General features: G+C 37.9%; 1 protein-coding gene across 1 annotated transcript in view; it reads right to left on the bottom strand.

Annotated features, from left to right (window-relative positions):
* Positions 1-23,559, bottom strand: part of dpr4 (defective proboscis extension response 4) — a 222,029-nt gene that overhangs the window by 41,352 nt on the left and 157,118 nt on the right. The window contains exons 3-5 of the mRNA XM_067759262.1: positions 17,135-17,289; positions 10,261-10,331; positions 982-1,106 (exon numbers count right to left, since the gene is read on the bottom strand). Of these exons, the coding sequence (XP_067615363.1) occupies positions 982-1,106; positions 10,261-10,331; positions 17,135-17,289 (351 nt within the window). The remainder of the gene's footprint in view (positions 1-981; positions 1,107-10,260; positions 10,332-17,134; positions 17,290-23,559) is intronic.

Here is a 23,559-nt window from a genome sequence, read left to right as displayed (position 1 = left end):
TCAACATAAGTTTTAAAAAAAATTTTTAATTTTTATAGTTATGTGTTTTTTCAAAGGGGACATATATGCGATAAGGTATACATGTTTTTTATGGGTACAAAGAAAAGTAGTGGCGCACATTTGTTTCAAAATAAACACAAATTATATTAGGAATAACAATAGCAACACCAGCAATTCCCCCAATCCAGTTTCAGGGCCGCTATTTTTTCTTCCAGTATACACGTCAAACTGACATAAATATCCCGTAGGAGAGTCTGCATTTCACCATATTTTGAATCCCCATTTTGTGGGCTCATTCTTCACATGTCTCATTATATTGTGACCTTTGAACTTAACCATATGTTCGTATATTGCCTGGGTCTAGGTATTGGTCATAGAGCTTTGAAAAGTTCGATTGAAATTCTTCAAACCGGGGCGTATTTTGAAAGCTCTATCATAATTTAGATTATTGCCGCGGCTCTTTAGAATTGTCACTGAAATGTAAGTCTCTTCTTATTTCTTCGAAATGGCTTGTAGTCATCACATTAGCAATGCAAGGAACTCCCATATCAATATCTGTAGACCAATAATTCCGAAATGTAGGTAAGCAATGATAGCTCATTACATAGTACATTCCGAAGAAACCTTTCGCCTCTTTATTACTCATTGTAAAAGATCGGCCGTTTTGTTCAGCATAAAGTATTGATTCAAGAATTATAATCTTATCAACTAAGTTTTCGAAGTCAGAAACCTTATCGAAAATGTTTACAGGAGTCAATTCCTCATCAGAAGAGCGGTTGCTATCAGCAATAAGAACCTTACCGAAGTCGTATTCTTGTTCCTCCAGAAAATTATGGTGTTTTTTCGCCAATTACAAGACGTTTCTGGTTTTGAATTACATCTTGCTCAACAGGGGTTGAGTAAGGTTCAATTTCAACAGCAGTCCCTCGGTATCCAGATCTTGTGCTAAAAATGTTTGGTCCTCTTCATCAAGGAGCAAACCATCTTCGTCGTCACTGTTATCAGCCATCAAGACTTCTATAATTTCTTCTTCCCGAAACGAGAATTCTCTGCGTCGATTTGAAGACATTTTGGGCACCAATATATAATAAAATAATAGTGAAAACCTAAAATAATTACAAAGCATAAAATATGAAAAGTTGAAAGCAAAAGTCTCCTTTGACGCATATAGGGACACCCGCGTCCCTTTAAGTTTTTTTGCTAAATTTTCATCACTTTTACCAAAACACCAAAAGTATGTAATAAAGTAATTATGCTACTTACCAGTGAGTATACATCAAGTAAAAAATGATCGAGATATATTGTTTAGATAGAATTAAACAGTTTTAAATACTGATGACTTGTTAAAGAGATTTCTGCTTCTTTATCCACGAGTATTTACACACATAACGGTTTTTATGCATGTTGCCAGCGCTAAAGCTTAACAAGGTATAGTAAGGTTTAAAAAAAATGAAGTTAGAAGTGTTTTGGGTTGCCAGTATTGCTGAAAATGGTGAAAATTTCTCGGGGACATATATGTCCCTTATGCGTGTCAGAGTTAAACGTTTGCATAAAAGCTACTTTAACTTTGAGAACACACATTTTAAGTATATGCAAGTAAGGCTTGAGTAGCTACTCGATATTTTATAAGTACCTACATACAAATGCATCTAACAAAGCATATCCTATCAAGTACTATCATTTAATATTGCATAGAAGGATATATGCTTCGCTCAAAATATCATTATCTATTAATGACTTAAACAGACAATGTGCTAGATGGGCCACATGATGCTAAAATTTGAACAACTAAACACCAATAGATACCCAAAAAGAAATAACGTGACCAATGAAAACTAGCAAAGGAAAACAGAGGAAGCAGAGGAAGTACTGATAATTAATGCATTATCCTTTTATGTAAATTCATTATTATCTCTTATATGCCTAAGGTGGTTGCTCAGCGAAGATCTTTTATCCATAACTTAACTCCTTGCAATATCTAGTCTTCTCTAACGCCCATATTTTTTGTTTGCTTTATACTCGTACTTACATATATTCACATTTAAGTTTATATAATTTTCGCCCAAGCCCTGTAAAAAATGTTCAACTAGTTTCATAACCCATGTAGGGGATACTGCTCGGTAAACGCAACCGGATGTGTTGGTGTATGATGTAATTTTGAGTGGGCAAAAATTTAATATTGTTGCTTTATCTACTTTGATTTAAAAAGCATGCATACACATATATCTGATTTGAGTGCGTATTATAAATTTTTCGTAGGTACATACAGTACAGTCGGAAAGTATTTGAACAAAATGAAAAAAGTTGTTTTTGTCGGTTTATTGTATCATTTCGTAAAATATTATTCACATATTCGCAGTAGTTTTGTACATTCAACGTAAATCTATGATCCAAAGCTATTTTTAATAAATTTTACTTAAATTTCCATCAAAATTTATAAGAAAACTGTGAGAATGTTACTTTAAGCGATTTTCTTGAAAATGGCCACCTTTTGCTTTGATGACTGCAGCGCACAATTACGGCATTCTTTGAAGTGTTCTATGTGGAATATTATTCCGCGCTACTCTTAAACAATCCCAGAGGTCAAGAAGGCTGATTGGCTTTAGATCTCCACACGCCGATCAAATTATTCACACGATAGCTTGACGGGATTTAAATCGGGGGATTTTACAGGCCACTCCATTGTATCAACGTCACCTGTGACTTTTTTTCGTGCTAAATAAGAAGTAGAAAGTTTTGATGTATGTTTTGGATCGTTATCTTGTTGGTAAATGAATCCACGACCAATCAAATTAATGTCAGATGGTATTGCACGGTGTTGGAGTATACTGTAATACTGCTCTTTTTTTCCTAGTTCCTTCAATTTGTTTAGTTGACCAACGCCAGCGTAGCTGAAATAGCCCAAAACCATCTCTGAGCCACCGCCATGTTCCACAGTTGGCACAATGCAATCTGCTTTGAATCTTTCATTGACTTTTCTGCGATATCTTCTATTCGCCGTATGAACTGAAAACACAGATATTTTCAAAAGTTTGACTCTTTCTCGATAGTTTTTCTCTGTTTTTTTGCAAAATAATGATTTGGCCCATTATTTCGACGGATATTTCCTTTCGCTTGAACATTTTCAATCTGGACATATAAAATTCTGAGGCTAAACGGACACCTACATCTGTTGTATCTTGTTCTAATACTTTCAGGCTGTACTGTAGTGAGTAGGTATCAATAATAAGATGTAGGCAGTTTAAACTCAGTCTAGACAGTTGCGCAAGAAGACAATCAAAGCAAATATTACCGCAGTAGAAAAAACAAGCTGCGTTCCCAATTTGATATAAAATGAACATCTCTATCATAGCAGAAATATTATTTAAGAACACTAACAGCGTAGATGAGATTGGGCAACAAGTTCGTTATAGTTGACAGAAAAGCTATAGAAAAAGATAGTGAAACAAGGATTTTCTAAAAGCGCAAAGTGTTGCCGATTTATGAATCAAATATTTAAGTATATCACATATTTATGCTTCTTGAAGTGATTCTCAACGCACATTCCCTATGGGGGAATGATGCAGAAGAGCAAGCAATGAATCCATTGCACTTCAATCACAGAGTGGATAGTGCCGGCCGTGATGACTGATAACAAAATCGAATGGACGGTGAAAACTTTTTTACTTTAAATCTCCAGGTCTAGATGGTATACTTTACGAGTGCATAAGACTAAATCTTGTAGCCAACTGTTGAAAACTGCTCGTGTCAGTTAATTTTCCCGAACCCGTAAGCCTTATATCATTTCTGCTACAAATCTTTACGGTGACACCATATGTTCACAAAAGACAAGTCGGAGAACAAGTCACTGAAGTGCTCCTTAGAAATCTTCTTAGACACCTCGAGCAACTTGCCTTCTTCTTCATTTTGTACTATTTATTTGGAGATTGGATTTATGCGAAGCACCCTTCAATCCATTGTCAGTACACTACTGTTCTGATGCTGCAACAAGTTCAGCGCGTCCTACGACTTCATTACATATGGAATTCAGGCCTTGCCATTGAAAGCTTGGAAAATCTCCCTTTAATTGTTTAACTCCATTGCATGTGCAGAATTGAAGGGTGGCTGCGGTTCATTTAGCTTTTCCTGCAAAATTCTAAACTGTCTTCAGATCTATCAGATTAAATAGATATCTGCCCATAGATTCAGGTTTTGTGGACCAGTGCAAACAAAAATATGGTTTTAGGACATTTATTTTTTTAAGATATGGTGTCGCTGTTTCAAAAGTCAACGCCAAAACACAATCTATGTCAAGCAGAAGAAGGAAATACCTTTCTATAATTGTTTCATGGTCCTGATTTTAGGTTGTTTGTACTAGAATATTTTCATTATTTTATCTTCATAATTACATCACTTAGAATTTTTTATTTTCAATGTATGTATATAGAAATATTTAGTTTTCAATTTTGAATTTTATGTTTTCAAACATTTTCAAAAATGAAGTATTTTTCTGAAGATACAAATGGAATCGAATAAATATTCAAATTAAAATAATTTATGTTTTCGAAACCACACTGATTGTCTTATGAACCAACAAAGAGATACCGCATTAAAAAATGAAAGAGCAAGAAATCATAGTTCGCTCTGAAATAAGTCTTCTCGGCGTAACGTCACGCTTTTGAGAACATGTTTCATTGCTGACGCAGTGTTCAAACTTTATTCCATTCGGAGTATCTTGCTCCACTCTTACATTCTGCTACATTTTTTATCTCAAATGGTTATTCGGGTCGAGTTGATTACTAAATAGTATTACCGCCTAATATCTTTTGGTGAAAGTTTTCGTTGCATACGTATGAAAGGCTGTTTGTTTATAAGTGACGATTGGATGAAATGACGACAATTCATTTTTCGTGTCTCAAGACATGTTTGTTCACATTTTACTTACAGTTTTTGTACTTTTTTCGTACGGAATGCAAATAGAAGGAGTAAAATGTAAGCAACAAATGAGCCCGGACGTGATTTGTAAATCCTGCCAAAATTCAACATACAGCTCTTCTCGAATTTTTATATAAAAATGAAGTACGTTGAGTCAGTGAGGTCAGCTAACCCTGTTTTGCTATAAAAATTGCTAATGGGAGCATCAAGCGAGGTCAAGTTTTCCTCCAACTGTCACTCAAAATTCAGTGAAGGTCTTCTCTTTCCTCTGCTTTCAAACTGTGGTTACTTTCTTTCTTGGCCGGAGAATATTCGTCCATCCGCATAACATGACCTAGTTAGCGAAGCTTTCTGTTTTTGTTAGCTGTACTATAGTTATATCTGCGAAAAGCTCATATAGGTCATCATTATGCCTCCTTATAAACTCGTCGTCGACATCGCGGACAGTACTATACATCTTCCGGAGAACTTTTCTCTCGAATATTCCAAGATTCATCTGATCTTCACTCGACACCTTCCATGATTCTGAACCTTACATCAGGGCAGGTATGATGAGTGACTTGTAGAGCGAGATTTTTGTTCGTCGTGAGAGGACTTTTCACTTGCCTAAAGAAGCACTTGTTGGAAAGAATTATTCTCCGTTTAATTTCTTGACCGATATTTTTTTAGCGTTGGCATCCTACACGTTTTAGGCCGACTGAATATGCATCAGATAAGGCAGATAACTTTTTTGCTGAGAAAAATTTCATAGAAGGATTTTCCAAACCACAAATCAATTTGGTATTAGTTGTTATCCCGCTTTTAAAAAGGAAGAAAAAATATATTCCCAAAATTAAATATTTACTCAGGTAACAGCTTTAAATACTTCGAACACTGGTAGCGAAATATGAGAGAAATGTAATAAATCGAAACAATTGTGAATTCATACAAGTGGCGAATGTTTGAAAAACCCGTTCACAATAGTAAACAGTCTGGATTACCTGTTAAATCGCTGTTCGATTACTTAATCCAGTTGCTAAATTTTGTTTTTCAAGCATCTTTGTAGATGACTGATACAACCCCCAGCGAGTTAGGAGGGTTAGAAAATACCCGCGGTAAGTATGCCTGTCGTAAGAGGCGACTTAAATACCAAATTGTTTCAAGGGGTTGCGTAGCGCAACCCTCTTAAGAGGTTTCCAGCGCAATATATAGCTTCTCCAACCGAATTGTCAACCTCACCTACCCATGGCGAATCCTATTTCATTAACAGCCGAGGCTCTGGCGACGCCGAACTTCTATTGGATTAGGGGGTGGAAGGGCGTTATGGCCTAGAAGGTCTCATTTGGTCATACACAATCGTTTCCGAGATGGTTAATTGTGCTTGTTAGCGGAACGTACCGCATCTGCATCCGGCAAAGGACCATTAACATCGATAGCACTCCCCAACGCCTTCGGGGAGTGTCCTTATCGCTACAACAACAACAACAACGACTGATACATTGCATTACCTACAAATTTTAAAATGGTACCATAATTGGCTGCTCATATTTTTCTATTAACTAGATTATAAAAATGAAAATGAATATGTTGTCTGATTTTCCGTAGACATATTTAAAAGAAAAGTTGGTTTGAAACACATATAGACAATTAATGGCACTTCAATTTATTTACCGCGAGCAAAAAACAATCCTTTCTTCCATTCTCTCGCCATTCGCGACAGCCGTTCTCCCTGTTATTTGAGAGGTAGGTATGACAAAGGAGGAACAGAAAGATTTTTCACTTGTATGAATTCACAATGATCGAAACATTTCAAAAGCTCTCCGTCAACAAATTTTTTTCTCAAATTAGATTACAAATATAACAATTCCGGAATGAGGGATCTTGGCTCATTTGTTTGTGAATCGAATGGACCTAAATAAAAATGAATTTTATGTTCATAATTGAAATATTTTTCTCAAGATAAAAATGGAAACAAATAAATATTCAAATTAATATAATTTAAATTTTGATGTACTATATTGGAATTTTCGAATCCGCACTGATTATATGCCTCGTAAGCTACACGCAATAACATTTTTTGGAAAAATTTAAAAAATTTAAAAATTATGAACAAAGTTCTGTTTCTTATATAAATAAGACGTCATAACTGTAAAATTGTTGAGCTGATATTGATACCGCATAAAAAATATCTTCGTTAGATGAATAAAACTTCAACAAAACAAAATTGCGAAGATTCTGTTTTTTTTCCAAGAAATGTGCCGCTATCATTAGCGAATGATATTTCTCCCAGTGTAGGTTTCATCCGAATTTAGCCCTTTTTTGTTTCCTTTGCGTGGGCTTTGCTGTGTAAAAATGTATGTAGATATTTTCGTTTGTTCAACGACTGACCCTTTACATGTCATGAATATTTTAAGCCCTCAATAGGTTTATGTAAATTTTATGAGCCGATAGTGTAACACTTCAACAGCGGCGGCTTTTTTTTTCTTCTGCCTATATCGGTTTAAAACACTGATTTTCACCCGCGCCTACATTAAAAATGCTACTGTGTATATCATCTACCTTTAGTCATTCTATTTTTATGCAGCATCTATTGGTTTTAATGGCGTATTGGTTGTCATAAAATATTACATAAAAGAAGAATGAAAAAAGGTGTAACCTGTTCTGCTGTAAGGCCTTATGTATGCGCATGTGGCGGAAATTGTATCCATGATGTGAAGCTTTTTTCAATACTTGGGTTTTTAATTTACATATATATATATATATTTTAATATAATATTTTTATGACTTTAGGGCACGGTAATAAGTTAACCCTCAATTTATCTGATGACCTCATTTTGTGCGGGTTAACGCATGAAGGAAATTATGCAACGGTGGCAGCATTTATTGTATGCCTTTTTAACTTTCTTTGTGTGTGTATGTGTAGCTTGTAGTAATGTAACACCTTAAAATTGCTCAAATTTATTGAGAGTCTTTTATAGATACCCAACGGTTTTTTGGTAAATTTGTCTTGAAACAAGTCTTTTTATGATCGGATAACACAGTTCAACAAAAAAATTTTTTTTTTTTGTACATGGGTTTTGCCCTATATATTCGGATTCTATGTTCAATTCTATAAAAAAAAAATGCAATTACGAATCAAAAATATTTGGCTTTGTAGAAGTTATAGCGATTTGAAAATTTTGCATTTTTGCACCAGGCTAATGTAGGTCCTTTCGCGCTATTTCGGCCGATAGAGGGCGGCGGGTAGCTACCTGAGGCAGCGATGCATCGAAAAAAGATCTACTGTAAGCACAACATACTCATCTTAAAAAAAAACAAAAAAATGTGGCTGAGAAACAGTAAAAAGGAGATAAAAGATCCCAGATACACATGATTTTAGGTAGATTTGGCAACTCGTTAAGTACATATTAAGAAACTCATCGAAACTTTTACTGACGGATTGGCAGGCCTAGCGATAGAGCATGCCAGCTACCTGATAGCGCTTTTGTAAGTAAAATGTTTTTTAAGAATCTTTAGTTTCTTGGGTCACTCGTTGTGGGCGACACTATGTTTTTGCATATCACGGAGGAATGATGTCTTCGAGAAGTTGTAAACGAGCGGCTAATTAGTTTTGCTATATATGTGGCGAATGTATTAAAAGAAAACAAAAAATGTTTGATTTAACTAAAATACAAGGATTTGCGAGACCTACCTAGCCTACTTCGGTCTACTTGTTAAAAATCAGTACAAAAAATTGGCTCCACATGCTTCATGTAACTCTTGTAAGTTTATTTTCTCTTTTTTAATGTACTAACTGTTTCATATATATATACATATATCTACATATTAGGCCGGGTCGATTTGCGGGGAGGCAAAAAAATCGCCAATTGCTTTGTGAAAATCATATTCTAGGGATCAAAATAAGAAACTTTTCCGAAGGGACCATACCTCTAAAACGAATTCTGGTGTCCCCCAATTTGGGTCGAACTTTTGGGTAGGAGCAAATTTTGAAAAATCCCACTTTGACCCATTTAGAGTGCTCCAATCGAGTCCAAATGTATGACCGACCCCCACTAACACCCCCTGGAACCCCCCTGGGGGTTCACCATACAAACATTTCAAAAAATCGCCGGTTTTGCACTTTACATGAAAAAATCAGCACAAACATATCCATACCAACTGAAAAGGGGTGCACCACTGCGTATACGTAACATTTTATTATTACGTATAAACAAATAAAAAAAATTGCAATAAAATAATTTGAAATGTTTGTATGGTGAACCCCCAGGGGGGTTCCAGGGGGTATGCCCCTGGCATCGGTGGGTCGGGCCTACAAAGTTAGTGGGGGTCGGTCATACATTTGGACTCGATTGGAGCACTCTAAATAGGTCAAAGTGGGATTTTTCAAAATTTGCCCCTACCCAAAAGTTTGACCCAAATAGAGGGACACCAGAATTCGTTTCAGAGGTATGGTTCCTTGGGCAAAGTTTCTTATTTTGATCCCTAGAATACGATTTTCACAGAGCAATGAGCGATTTTTAAATCGACCCGCCCTACTACATATATATAATTGCATAATAACTGAAATTGTTATGAAATGCTTTACCTTTTATTATAGTTTGGTACCAGGGTGAGAAATGAGCCATGAAGTACGTATTGCCGAGGATTTGGAGGGAACCGAGTAATCATGACACTGATTGCTATTTTTGTGTAGTGAAACCACTGAAAGGGAAACGTTTAAGGAAGACAATATATCCGGAACTACCATCGACATCCGCTCCAGTACCACATTCGGAACAAAATCTTGTACCTGATCCACCTGTGTTGGAAAAGCAACTATTTCCTCAAGGCAGCTTTCAAACACCGAGTTCATCTGCATCCGTACATTTCGAATTTGTTCCTCAATTTGAAACAGGAATACCACATCGCATCAACTCTGAAGATCTCAATGACTTAATAAGAGACTTAACTCTATCAAAAGACAAAGCAGAGTTATTAGCAGCGCGGCTTAAACAGCGAAATTTACTTACTTCTGATGTTCGAATATCTCGGCAAAGAAAGCGTCATGAAGAATTTTCTTGTTTCTACAGTAAGGAATATGGACTCTGTTTATGCTACGACGTGAAAGGCTTATTTGAAGCAATTGGTATTCCTTGTAATGCAAATTAATGGCGCCTCTCAACAGCTCAACAAAAAGTCTAAAAGCAGTTCTACTACACAATGGGAACAAATTTCCATCTATTGCACTGGCACATTGCATACATCTCAAAGAAAATTATGACAGTACTAAAATGCTATTAACTGCAATCAAATATACGGAATACAATTGGGAAGTTATTGGAGACTTCAAGATGGTTTGTTTTTTACTAGAATCCAAGGTGGATATACCAAACACTCATGTTATCTTTGCCTATGGGATAGCAGAATTGATGCCGACCACTATCGCCAAAAACATTGGCCTGAGTATGGGAAGATTTAATATTAAACATGAAGCAATTGTCGATTCTAAAAATATATTGATGCCGCCATTGCATATTAAATTGGGCCTTATTAAACAATTTGTGAAGGCTCTTAATATTGAGTCTAAAGCTTCCAAATATTTGCAGACTTTTTTTCCAAAGCTGTCAGAGGCGAAAATTAAAGCTGGAGTATTGGTTGGCCCTCAAATAAAAAAAATTATGAACTGCGATATTTTCCCAGACCTACTTAGCAGTTTTAAGGCAGTAGTTCATGGCTTTCTTGAAAATCATAGGAATGAAAGTTATGATGAGCTGATAACTGGCATGGTTACGAATTTTTCCGTCATTTGATGTAGAATATCGCTAAAGATGCACATGTTACATTCACATCAGGATAAATTCAAAGATAATATGGGAGCTTATTCAGAAGAAAACGGGGAGCGATTCCTTCAAGATATAATGGAGTTTGAGAAACGCTACCAAGGCCGGTATACGGAAAGCATAATGAGGGACAATATTTGGACGTTAATAAGAGAAAATGTCACCGAATATGGCAGGAAAAAGCATTTTTAAACATACAAACTGTATTCTAAAACTAAATTTATAAGAATAAATCTTAAACTGATTTTTACTATACTAGAATAAATCAAATCTATGTCAAATTTTGATGAATTTTCATGTTTTTCATTTTTCTCATTTTTTTTCGAACAAAACCAAATCAAAAACTTTTTATGTTCATATTTTTATTTCTGGGTGCAAAAGCAATAAGAAAAATATACGCACGACCCATGTACAAAAATATTGTTGACCAGTGTAATTGGAGTTTATGAAATTATGCTTGGCTTGTTAAATATGACGTTTAAGGAGCTTAACTACATATGGCAGACACGTAAACTTTCATATTGACAGCCAAGCAGCAATTAAGGCAATATTCTCGCATAAGACAACATATAAAAGTGCGCTTGAGTGTAAACAATCCCTCGAGAGAATCGGGGTAGGTGTAATAGATGAAAATGAAAAAGCGAATGAGGCACCTAAAAACCCGCTTTCTTGGGGACGACTTTGCAGACGTCACCGATAACATGCGCGGTGCGCTTTTCAGGCTAAGACTACAGCTATTTGGAGTGATACAGATGACAGATTTAGAAGCATTAAGTGGGATATGTCCTACAAAGCTTCGAAGATTTGCCAAGAGAACGGATTGTTTTTACACCTAATGTCTTGGTTTTTGATAGGGTTTCACGTTTGTACGTTAAACAAACTTCTGGTAGCACTATGGACATACTCAGTCTGTGTGCAGTTCAAACAGACGGCCTAGCTCATTCCGGATGGGGACGGAACGATAATAACGGTAGAGGTGAATCCTTCTTTTGTTATATACTATAGAGGAGTCTACATGTGGCCTACATGTGTTGGGCAAATGTCAAATAATATAATTGATAACACATAGATCTTTGAGCATAATAAAAAAAATAAATAAATGTAAGGTGCGATAACCTCCGAAGAGATCTAAGGCCGAGCTTCTCTTCCAATTTGCGTCGTGCTCCTCTTGCTTTTCCCTACAAATTGGTCGGACGGGACCAACACGTTTTATTCGGACTTCGAATGGCATCTGCAAGGTAGATGAGTTTTCACTGAGAGCTTTTCATGGCAGAAATACACCCGGAGCGCTTGCCAAACACTGCCGAGGGGCGACCCCACTTTGAAAAATTTTCTTCTAATTGAAAAATTTTATTTCTAAAATTTTGACGTTGCTTTGCCCGGGGTGTGAACCAAGGCATACAGTGTGGTAGTCGAAGCACACTACCATCACACTACAGTGGCCGCACATAATAAATCAGGGTATTAATGGAAGGAGAACGATGCAATCTAGAAGAGAAGCTCGGCCTAAAATCTCTTCAGACGTTATCACGCCTTACATTTATTTTTTTATTAATGGAAGCACTTTGAGAGGCCTTTCTTTTCAGACTGATATATGCATGAGCTTCAGCATTCATCTAAAGAATGAAGATAAAGGGAGAGCCTTTAGAAACCCAAGTACTAGTTCCAGAAATATACTGTAGGAAGACGGGGGCAACCTAAAGAGTTATCGCCTAAGAGGAGTTGGAGGAATGCAAAAATTTCTTATCAAAAGCACTGAGAACTGAGTACAATAGAGCTTGTCTACTGAGAAGGTTCAAGGGAAAAGCAAAGCCACTATGGAAGAGTAAAAAGCTAAATTTTCTAAAGGTTAAGAAGATTATTAAGCTGGCAAAAGTAATGGAAAGCGAGAAGAACAAGGATCCGGAAATATGAAATCATAAGGTTGAAGAGGCCTTTATGCTCCAGGTAAACGGCAAGATGGTGGCCACCGTGGTGTGATGGTACAGTGCTCCGCCTACCACACCGTATGCACTGGGTTTACACGCCGGGCAAAGCAACACCAAATTTTTAGAAATAAGGTTTTTCAATTAAAAGAAAATTTTTCCAAGCGTTGTCGCCCTTCGGCAGTGTATGGTAAGCACTCCGGGTGTATTTCTGCCATGAAAATCTCTCAGTGAAAACTCATCGGCCTTGCAGATGCCGTTCGGAGTCGGCATAAAACATGTGGGTCCCGTCCGGCCAATTTGTAGGGAAATACAAGAGGAGCACTACGCAAATTGGAAGAGAAGCTCCGCCTTAGATCTCTTCGGAGGTTATCGCGCCATAAATTTTTTTTTTTTTATTTAAACGACAAGACTGAGAAAACGCCTAATTCAGGGAGACACAATTCAGGGACTCACAAATAAGGAAGACGGGCACAACGCTCCGCAAGTCGAAACTACATTGCAAAGGGAGGTCCTGAATAAAGAGAAAGTCTAGTAAAAGTAGGAGTATGCCGTGAAGTGTTTTCTGGACATTCAGCAATGTATCGAAACGAGCAGTCATCTAACAGTCTCTACTCGATTGAAGTTCATCCGGCCTTAACAAATTGGATTGGTTCCATGTTGAGCTGCGGATGATGACGCCGCACAAATGTCTATTTGAAGCCACGAAATCTTCCGCGGAAAGCCGCACGGTGAAGTCGTATACCAACACTGTAGACGCTCTTCATCTAGCAATTGCTTTGGCGGTTCGACCCGGCATTTATCCACTCAGGCAATTCGTTATTTGCATGCCTGAACATCTAGAGTCGCCAATGTAGAAAAACCCGATCTAGTATTATTTGCTACAAAATATAAAGTCCATAACTGGATAAAGCCTAAGATTTGAGAGGTAACTCCATAAGAAAAGTACAGCACAAAATAATTCGGATTAAGTCTAGATGGTATGTTGTCATGGAAGTTATGAAGATGTGGAAGAAGCCTCGATGCAGCCCGAGTGCAGGCCGCAGTAATTTAGCGCCATTAAATGTAGGGCGAAAGAAATACATGGTCCCTAACATTAGCCTCGAAAGAGCTTTTGGGGCCACAAAAGAGCTGGAGGTTTGGCTCAAAGGTACGTGAATGGCACGACATACTATGGACGTGCACGCAGTTGGTTCCAAATTAACGAATGGGTCGGATATGCTCTATCATATGTCGATGCAGTAATAAGATCCTATTAGCAGCCCTGATTAATGCAGCGTCTTTCAAACGGAAATTATAACCATGAAGAAAGCAATAGAAATTCTGAAGGATATGTGCTTAAGACGCAGTGGTATCAATATATGTATATATTAATGATCAGACGGCACTCAAGGCTAAAATCTTACACATTACTTAATAAAGAATTGTTCTGTAATACAAAAATTGATTGGAAAGACCTCGCTTGGACCATACGTCAATACTGGCCTCAGGGTTTAAAGTAGACTGAATACAACGAAATAGCCTATGAGTTGGCAAAGGGCACTTGACGAACCAAAGGTTGACATCGCAGTCCGTTTAAAAGAAATAAAAAAGAGGCATATGTTGTATATGATCCATCAAGCAGGAAAGACGTGCACAGAAGCGAGAAGCTGAAAATATCTAAGTTCAAGTGCAAATTCAAAGACGCTCGATTCACAAGGTTGTTTATATCTATAAAGAGACACGACTGAAGGCTCACGATGGGCAGATTAAACAGACATTGACTTCGGGCGCAATATGCTTATAAGTTAGTCCTGGTCAGTAATGGCAGATATCGGAAATGAGAGTTTCGTGAAGAGAGTAAGTGCTGTGTTCCTATCCTGCGCTCGCCAGGTCAAGGCGCAGTTGCCAGATTTCGAGGCAGCAATTAAGTAAGGTGAAAGAAAATTGTACTTATCAAGGGGGCGTAGTTTTCTTTGCACCTTATTGGGGTCTTTCCATTTAGTACTCAAACAAATTCTGGGGGCACTATGGACACATTCACTCAATGTGAGTTCCTAAGTGACTGGTCATTTAAATCTTACCTTACGCAGGTCGAGCAAAGAAATTCATAAGTGATTAAAATTACGAATTGATGAATGTTGGTGTTAATGAAAATTTAACAGGTATCTAGACAAAATATCAAATAATCTTGACCAAATTCTATCGGAACCCGCCTATGGAAGCAGAGGTAGAGGGCGCCCCCACTTCGTTGGAAGACCAGGTGGAAAACTCCCTTGGTGTGACTACTTGGCGCCGGTTGGCGGAGCGAAGGAGCCACTGGCGCGCCTTGTTGGACGGCCATAACCGTTTAGACGGTTAAGCTCCAATTAAGTAAGTAAGTAATCTAGACCAAATCAAAAAAAAAATTTATTTAAGTAGGAGCAACAAAAACTAACCGTGACAGTTGGTTGAAATTGCAAAGCACTGATTGCCCGTTTGCTTTTAAATTTTTAAAATTTATTTTTTTAAATGTTTGGGTAAAAATTGAAACAACTCCACATCAAGACGAGCAAGGCAGCAGCTGTTTCAATTTTATTCTGGAAGTCTCTTCATCGCCTTTTCTCCTGCGATTGGAATTTGAACCAACACTCTTGCGATGATTGGACTATTAACAAACGAATCCGCCCACCAAAACATCTTGCTATTATACAGCTTTTTCTCAATTTTTAATTTTTGAGTAATAAACGATCGTTGCAAAAAAATGGCAAACCTCTATCTGCAATTTAGTTAAATGTTAACACAAGCGCTGAGCAATTTCACTTAACCGCTACTTTCACTATCAAATGGTATGCCTTGTAAAAATATGCAAAAGTATGTACTACAGCGGCAACAAAATTAAGCACAACAATAAAATGCGGTTCAAATGCCACTAAAGCGCGCATGTGCTGTTGTGGTTATAACACAATTTTCAAAAGGACCGCATGATAATTTCGCGGCAGTGCTGTTGTGGCTGTACGTTTGCAATAAATGCAATACACAAAGGAAATTTACACATGCTCGACAGAAAGGTTCAGACAACATGTGGCAAATAGGAAAGCATATGGTGAAATTTGAAGCACTTATTTGATAAACTGAGAAGAAGTGACAAAAAATAAATCTATTATGAAAAACCTGTTGTTTGGGGAACTTATGATTTGGTCGTTTAATCCGGTTGGTTTCGACCAATGTCTAAGGGGAGCCAAAGTATGCCCACCCACGTAATTTCATCGAGATATTCCGAAACTGAGGGAAAAATTTGCATTCAAACAGACAGGCGAAGCGAAGAACATGGCTAAATCAATTCAGATCATCGTTGGTGTGTTTATTTGGTGGATTTATCTCTTCTCGTTAAAGAACTCGTAAATTTGAAATTTATGAAAAACTACTGTACAATATACTGTAATGAATTTTTGGAATTCTTGATTATTATCTACGTTCTATCACTGAACTGTCGAAAATATAACTCAAATATTTAAAAATGTTCTTTATTGTCTCGAAACCAAATTTGACAAGGGATGACGGAAAATCGTTCCAATATACATCATTTATCCACCCTGTCGGAAAATCAACAAAACAAAATAAGTTACTGACAACACTACTTTGGTAGTAGTACTTCACAAATAAATTACCCGCCTACTTCACTTATAGCGTGTTAATATCAAACTGATTCATTACTCCTCAGCTTCCGCTGGTTTTGTGCTCTCAGTTGCGTTGTTCGCTTGTTTCTTCCAAGGTTTGGATTTTTCACGAACAGCTTTCTCGCGCAAATGCTTATCTATTTCCCATTTCTGTATCTCATATTCATGTTGGTCGCGTAGTTTTATGGGAGTGTATTTGTAAGTAATAACTGCTGCGCTTTTAGCTGTTGATTACATTATGCGCGACTGTTACTCCTTTTCCGCTTCGCTCTTATATGCTGACAACAAGTTTGTAAAAAATACTCTTTGCTCTTAGTTTTGCTGTTTCCATATATGTATGTGTAGCTGCTTGCTTTGCTGTTATTGTGCATTAATTTACTAGCAACGTAGTGACGTCTCGAAACTGTTAATATTTGCCACAATACCATATAATTTACATAAAAGTTATAGAAATCCATAGTGCATACTTGATTTCATCAAAAGAAGAAACGAGGCACTCACACCTTAGCAATAACGACGGACATAAATTCGAGATTAGGAAGGATTTCATCCATCTAAGAATACGATTTTACAGCGAAAAATAAAAAAGGCCCTCATTCAGAATTTTTTTTCAAAAACGCTCTATCTGAGAAGATGAAAAATGACCTGACACAGAACTTGTTTAAAAAAAATTTTACTGAGCTCAAATTCAATACATTTTCACATAAGCTGAGTTGTTTTTGAAACAAGATCTGAAATGGGGTGTTATTCAAAATTTTTCTGAGAAAGACGCTTTAAAAACGGCAGCCGAGACACAACAAAAGCTAACGTTTGCATTATTGCCAAAATACATATAAATTAAATAATTTCATTCACTTACCGCTCTATCGCCTAAATTTCGCACCCGACAGTGTAGTAGTGCAGCCTGCCCCACTGTCGCTGTCACTTCGCGTCTAGATGAATTGTCAAAGTAGGGTTGAGAATATGGCGTTTCCCAATAGTGAGGTGGCACATCACCACAAATAGTTTTTGTTTCTGTAAAAAAAAAAGATTTTGAAAATGAATAAGCCAATGCCTACAAGGAAATTTTTCTTTAAATATATACTAGTTTCGATTATTCGATTAGAGTATAAAAAAAAAACATTTCCTAAAAACGAGCAAAAAAAACTAACAAAATAAGGTAAAATGGTTAATCTGAACAAGTAGTTTTCTTAAAAATTAAAACTATGGTTTTTGTTAGATAAATAGATAAATAATGCTAAGGCTTGCACTGCGACTATTGTCTATTGTGTCCTCATCTCCTTCACAGCACCTAATCACAGCCGACTTATTTGATGAAGCCTAGTAGTTCCCTAAGCGCATTGCGAAGAGCTACGTTCTTGCGCCTCCGGTGGAAAACCGGCATGTTTCTTTCGATTGTATGCCCAATTTCTGCATGTCGCTGTTGAGTCTGCAATGTACTGTAAGAATAAGATATCCCTCTAGCGATTTGTAGTATGACCTCCTACAGTAGCTTAGATTGTCATCAGCCTCTTTCTCTTCTTTCTCTTTCCTCTGTTCTACCAAAAAATTGCCCCCTTTTTCCTATGCACCAACTGGAAGAAGTAGCTCAGGACCAATGGGTCGTGCAGACGCTGCCTCTCTCGCTTAGATCTTTGTCCGCTAATTCACTCCACTTCCCTTGGTTGTGGAACCCAGCTCAGCAGTACTTCATTGTGTGTTCCCAATTGATTAAGCCTTTCCACGCTCTTCAATACTAGTGCGAAAAAAAAGTCATCGAATGCAGAAATTGCCTTCAGTTCGTCTTGAATGTCATTTAGTATGGCGATGGTTTCGTTGGCGTATACGCGTTGAAAGTTCAGCTCAGAAAACTGTCTTACGGCGGACACTTCCTATTGAAATATTCTCGGGTATACGCTTAAAAGTACTGATATTGTGGCTCTAGGTCCAAAGTCTCAAGATCTAATACTCTCTGGTGTTTTCAAGCCATCTGTATCACGTACTGTCTTGAGTACGTGCTGGATGCTTTCTAGTCTGGCTGCTTTTCATGTAATCTTGTCTCTTTTTTCTAGTTTATAACTTTTCTGAAAGACCACAAGCTTGAAGATATCATCTCTCGAAATTGGAGAGAATGAGATGTTTTCCTTAAATTCCCATATAATTCACGATCATACAACTTTTCCTCTGCCCGAGTCCACTTTTTCAAAGTTCAGGGTGGTTCGCGGGGCTAACTGCTGTAGCGCTATATGTAGCGGAGTAAGGTCGAAGATAGTCTCTAATGCTGTTGTGGGACATGTACGCATAGCCCTTGTGATGCATATACACGCCAGTCGTTGGAGGTTTGTTAGCACTTGACTCGTTTTCAATTGAGTTCTCGTTATAGTGGTTTTTGCTATCAAGGTACATATATATTCATCTCAGGACATGCAGGCTGCATCCTACATGATTTTCCTACTAAAAAAAAAAAAAAAATAAATGTAAGGCGCGATAACCTCCGAAGAGATCTAAGGCCGAGCTTCTCTTCCAATTTGCGTCGTGCTCCTCTTGATTTTTCCCTACAAATTGGCCGGACGGGACCTACATGTTTTATGCCGACTCCGAACGGCATCTGCGAGGCAGATGAGTTTTCACAGAGAGCTTTTCATGGCAGAAATACACTCGGAGTGGTTGCCAAACACTTCCGAGGGGCGACCCCGCTTAGAAAAATTTTATTCTAATTGAAAAACCTTATTTCTAAAATTTTGATGTTGCTTTGCCCGGGAGTTGAACCCAGGGCATACGGTGTGATAGGCGGAGCACGGTACCATCACACCACGGTGGCCGCTACTTTACGCTGATTTTCCTACTAGTCGTTTGAATACCATAATGTACCGAGTAGTATTATGGTATATAGATATTTATTTGCCTGCGTGCAAAATTAGTATATAAGGGCGACGAATTCGCATTGAAATTGAGATATTGAGAGACAGGCATACGAGTCGGTAGGTTTTATGACTACCGGCCAAGAGTACACCTAAAGGTTTTGACTTCATTTGTACTTAAATCATATTCTTCAGGGGGCTTTTTTACTCCATTCGACCGCAGAGGTTGGCCGAGGGTTTTCACATGAAATCAACAGGGTTATTCATTTAGAAGGACCGGTAGGGATTTTTTTCTTTCAGGAACCTTGGACGAACTGAGGCCAACCCGGCAAAACCAAAGAAAAAGTCCGTCACACTGGTATCACTCTTTTTCTGGTAAAAGGGATGATTGCTTTCTTCTATTTGTTAAGTGTAGTTCTCGTAACTGTATCACCAGTACAATGACATATCATATGCCATGCAATGCGATTTTCTGTTAGCATTGGGTCTTTTGACTATATAGTTCTCTGAAATCACATTTACATATTAGAACTAGATTTTTACATTTCTCCTTTTGGAATCACATGCAGACATTAACTAACTACATATTTGTTATTAAAGCAGCACAGTCCAGGGAAAGTCCAGTCAGTTAAATTTGAACACGCTATAAGTTAAGTATGGGAATTCATTTAATTGTTAAAATCAGCTACCATAGTAGTGCTGTTAATAAAGGGGTTTTATATGAGAAATATTTGATTATATTTATTTATTATCAAGAGCTTGGTAAGATTCTATGACCTGTTGTCAGAAAAAGAATTTTTAAACAAATTCCAGAGGTCCAGAGGACAACAAGGACATATCCAAGTTAAGTGAATTGAAAATCTAGCTATTAAAAAATGAGTAGGAAGCCCGTGGATTACATCGGTACTACAATCAGAAGAAATCAACATGGAGGAGCAAAATTTTCATCCTGATATGGAAGTGCCAGGAACTAAATTGGAAGGTATAGATAGAGACTCAGGATCCAGTGTCTAGCGCGATATAGTCAGTTATATAGTCGAAATTATCGGTAGACGTCTCATCACAACTCAATGGACAGAAGACTTATGTGACACCTCAACTGGAGTCGCAGCAGATATGCCTTACATCAAAGATTGCGCTTGCACGAATGTCTTCGCAATTAGGACATAAGAAGAAGGTATCTTCAAAACTCGAGACAAAAGTGTGGCAATTGTACAATCTTCCTCAGGGGTAAACGATTTAAAAGGCCGTATAGGGGAGTTACAATTTAATCGCATAGCTGTTTCAGCGGACAATCCGGGGGTAGAAACTCCAACTTTTTACGTCTCTGTTTACTTCCAGATATTTACGCTAGAATTTGAGAAGACTGCAGCATTGGAGAAATGGGATACTGCAGGTTAAATCTTACAGGTCTTTACAGAGGGAGAAAAGAAAAGATAACCGCTGTCGAGAGACGTTGCGGAAGCGAGCCTAAGAAAAAGATATACAGAATTGAGTTGAAAAGCCGCTACCAAAAAGTCAGTGAGACCTCCTGGTGCCTTAAGCGCAGCTTTTTGGAAAATGCAGACGCATCCGTTGAATGCACGGAGAGGGTGAAAATTTATAGCTTTATAGATGGAGTACGGGAGGTCAAAACGAAACGGACTACATACTCAAAACATTTGCACTGACCCAGTAAATAGCCTCACTTTTGAGTAAGCCAAAATACAAAGCTCATCGTGTGGAAGACGAGAGGCCAAACAGGGTTGACGCAATATTGAAAGCACTTAAGGAATCGCAGCCCAGGTAACATTAATTGCAGCACCGGTTTCACTAGTTCCGGTCTTGAAGGCAGAGCTGAAAGAGATGACCAAATCTCCAAGTCCCCTTAATTGGTAAGCGACGGCAGCTATATACCAGAATTCAATGCCCGATAAAATCTGTCTCGCAAATCGAAAGAACTTCTAGCAATCTTAGGTTATGTTAGGTGGTAGCTGCCCTGACAAGGATAGCTCAAGCTCACTTGGAAAACACGAAGGTCCGTTGTGATACCACATACACCAAAAATAACGGTGACTTAGATCTAGCTACTTAGAGTTTGCTGAGGAGCAACGATAAAGCTCCGAATGATACCGATCTCAACTTTGAATAAATCCTTGGGAGATCCAATTGAGTCGCCACCGAAGTACTTTCGCCTAGTTCTGGCAAAAGATGGTCAATCAAGCATAAAGTGATTTGGTGATTCCTCTTCATCGACCTCCATACAGGTGCAGCAGGATGTAGTTTCCAGTATATTGAGACGTACCGCATGGATACCCATCGGAAAGTGCCCTGTCAAACCCATAATGACCATTGATAGGTGAGCCTTAGTGAACCCAATTATTTCAGCAGATCTCCTGCCATCCACTTTCGGCCAGAAAGATCTTGCTACCCTGCAAGACGTGGTGTCCACCCAACATTTGCTGAGCTGACTCGAGGCCCAGCTATGGGGGAGCAATCCATAGGTGGCCAGCGGAATCCCGAAATCCCTACAGCCATCTTCATCCGGTTCAGTTGTGCCGATGCGGGCAAAGAGATCCACTTGACAGTTACTCGGGATATCACTATGGCCCGGGACCCAGATAATCTTAATTTTAAAATAATTCGATGCAATCGCAAGCGAGGTCAGGCACTCCCAGACCACCCTCGATCGCACTGGAGTTGAGCTCAAGACCTTGATAGCAGCTTGGTTATCAGAGTAGATGTTAGATTCCCAAACCGTAGTTGCACTGGATAGCATTCTATCCACCGCATCCTTAATCGCAGCAACTTCCACTTGGAATGCACTGCAGTGATCAGCCAAAGACAAAAGATCCCCCCGCCAACCTTTCCGTCCAACTTCGGCCAATCCGTGAACAAGTTAACCGGTCCCATGCCCCAGATAATTCCTATTTTCCACTCCTCCCTCCGGCGAACGATTGGGGTGAAGGTTTCATAGGGAGCGGTCATCGGCATACAATAGTCCGTCCTGTCCGGGATAAAGTCGAAATTAGTAAGAAGGCTAGAGTGTCCGAAGTCAGGAAGCCCATAACCCATATCACGAAGCCTGACCAACGACCGGGCCACGGATGCCTTTCCCGCAATATCTACTAGATGTATGTTCAGCATGACATTCAGTGCCAAAGTAGGTGTTGTTCTCAGAACGCCACTGATACCATTCAGCGCCGTCCGTTAAACTGGCACTAACATTTTGGAGAAGCAATCTTACTGTCGTGGGATATGTAAATATTTGCTGACTGTTGACACGGGCGCATCTCATCGCATCATACGTTCTGATTTAGTCAACAGGAAGATAAGACCATTTCACGGAGCAAACTTGGGTGCGGAAACAGCAAAGGTACCCAAGTACTGGGAGAAGTAAAATATTCTTGTAAAGAGCACATTAATGTTGAATTATCTGCTAAAAATTTAAAATATATTTGCCTTAAGACGAACACAAATACATACTTAAGCTGTTTTACGATTGGTCGAAATCTCAGCCATGCACCTAAGTTAAAAATTGTATTATTAATAATTCATGCGCTATACATTTGACAATGAACCGTTCATAATCGCATAGATACAAGACATAATTTTGAGCTTCTCTGCACACATTATTCTTTCACTTATAAGTGTTGGTAGTAAAAATGTTACTCATCCGCCATGTTGAACCATTAAGCCTATTTTAAAATTCAATTGCATTTTTGTTTTTCTTCACCATCGGCTACAGCCGTTCAAAATTTTGTCTATGTAAATATTTACTTTGTCTGTTATGTCAACATTGCTGTTGTTATAAATTTCACGAAAACAAAAATATTGTTGTTGTTCATACATATCTTCTATACATATTATAAATCAAATTCTTAAAATTTGGAAAGAGGTAATCTCGGACTGACCGGCTTGGTATGCAAAATTCTATAAAAATAAATTCTCACACTTCTCTCTAAAACATAGCTATATAAAATAAACATTACGCCAATGATTTCTGAAATATTTAAATAGCGAAAATATGTCTTACAGTGTGAGTAGAAAATTAAATGCATTTCATATATGAAGAAAGAGACAATTGGGGCTATTACATAAGCATAGTGAATAATTGTATCTTATCTATAAATCTTATAAAATAAAGTGGCTAAATGCCATGTATGCACATAACTTCACACAGAATACTCCGATTTTAAAACGGTTTTTGCATTTGAAAGCTTAGCTACGTGAGATGGTACAGTTAATATAATTTGAAGATATATATTATAGAGGCGTGGCAAATTGCCAAAATGTAGCAAAAAATCATAAAATTTTTGTTTACACAGCTATAACTTATAAGCGGATGGATCGATTTCAAAAATTCTACTTTTCAGTAAAACTTTGAAATATTTACTTTCGATCTCCAAAAAAAAAACTACTTGATTCCTTTCTATGTCAGCCAAATTGTTTAAACAAAAGTTAC

The sequence above is a fragment of the Eurosta solidaginis genome, chromosome 1 (assembly GCF_040869045.1).
Source record: "Eurosta solidaginis isolate ZX-2024a chromosome 1, ASM4086904v1, whole genome shotgun sequence".
NCBI lineage: Eukaryota > Metazoa > Arthropoda > Insecta > Diptera > Tephritidae > Eurosta > Eurosta solidaginis.
The sequence above is the reverse complement of the archived record's forward strand: the minus strand, read 5'-3'. Positions and strand labels throughout refer to the sequence as shown.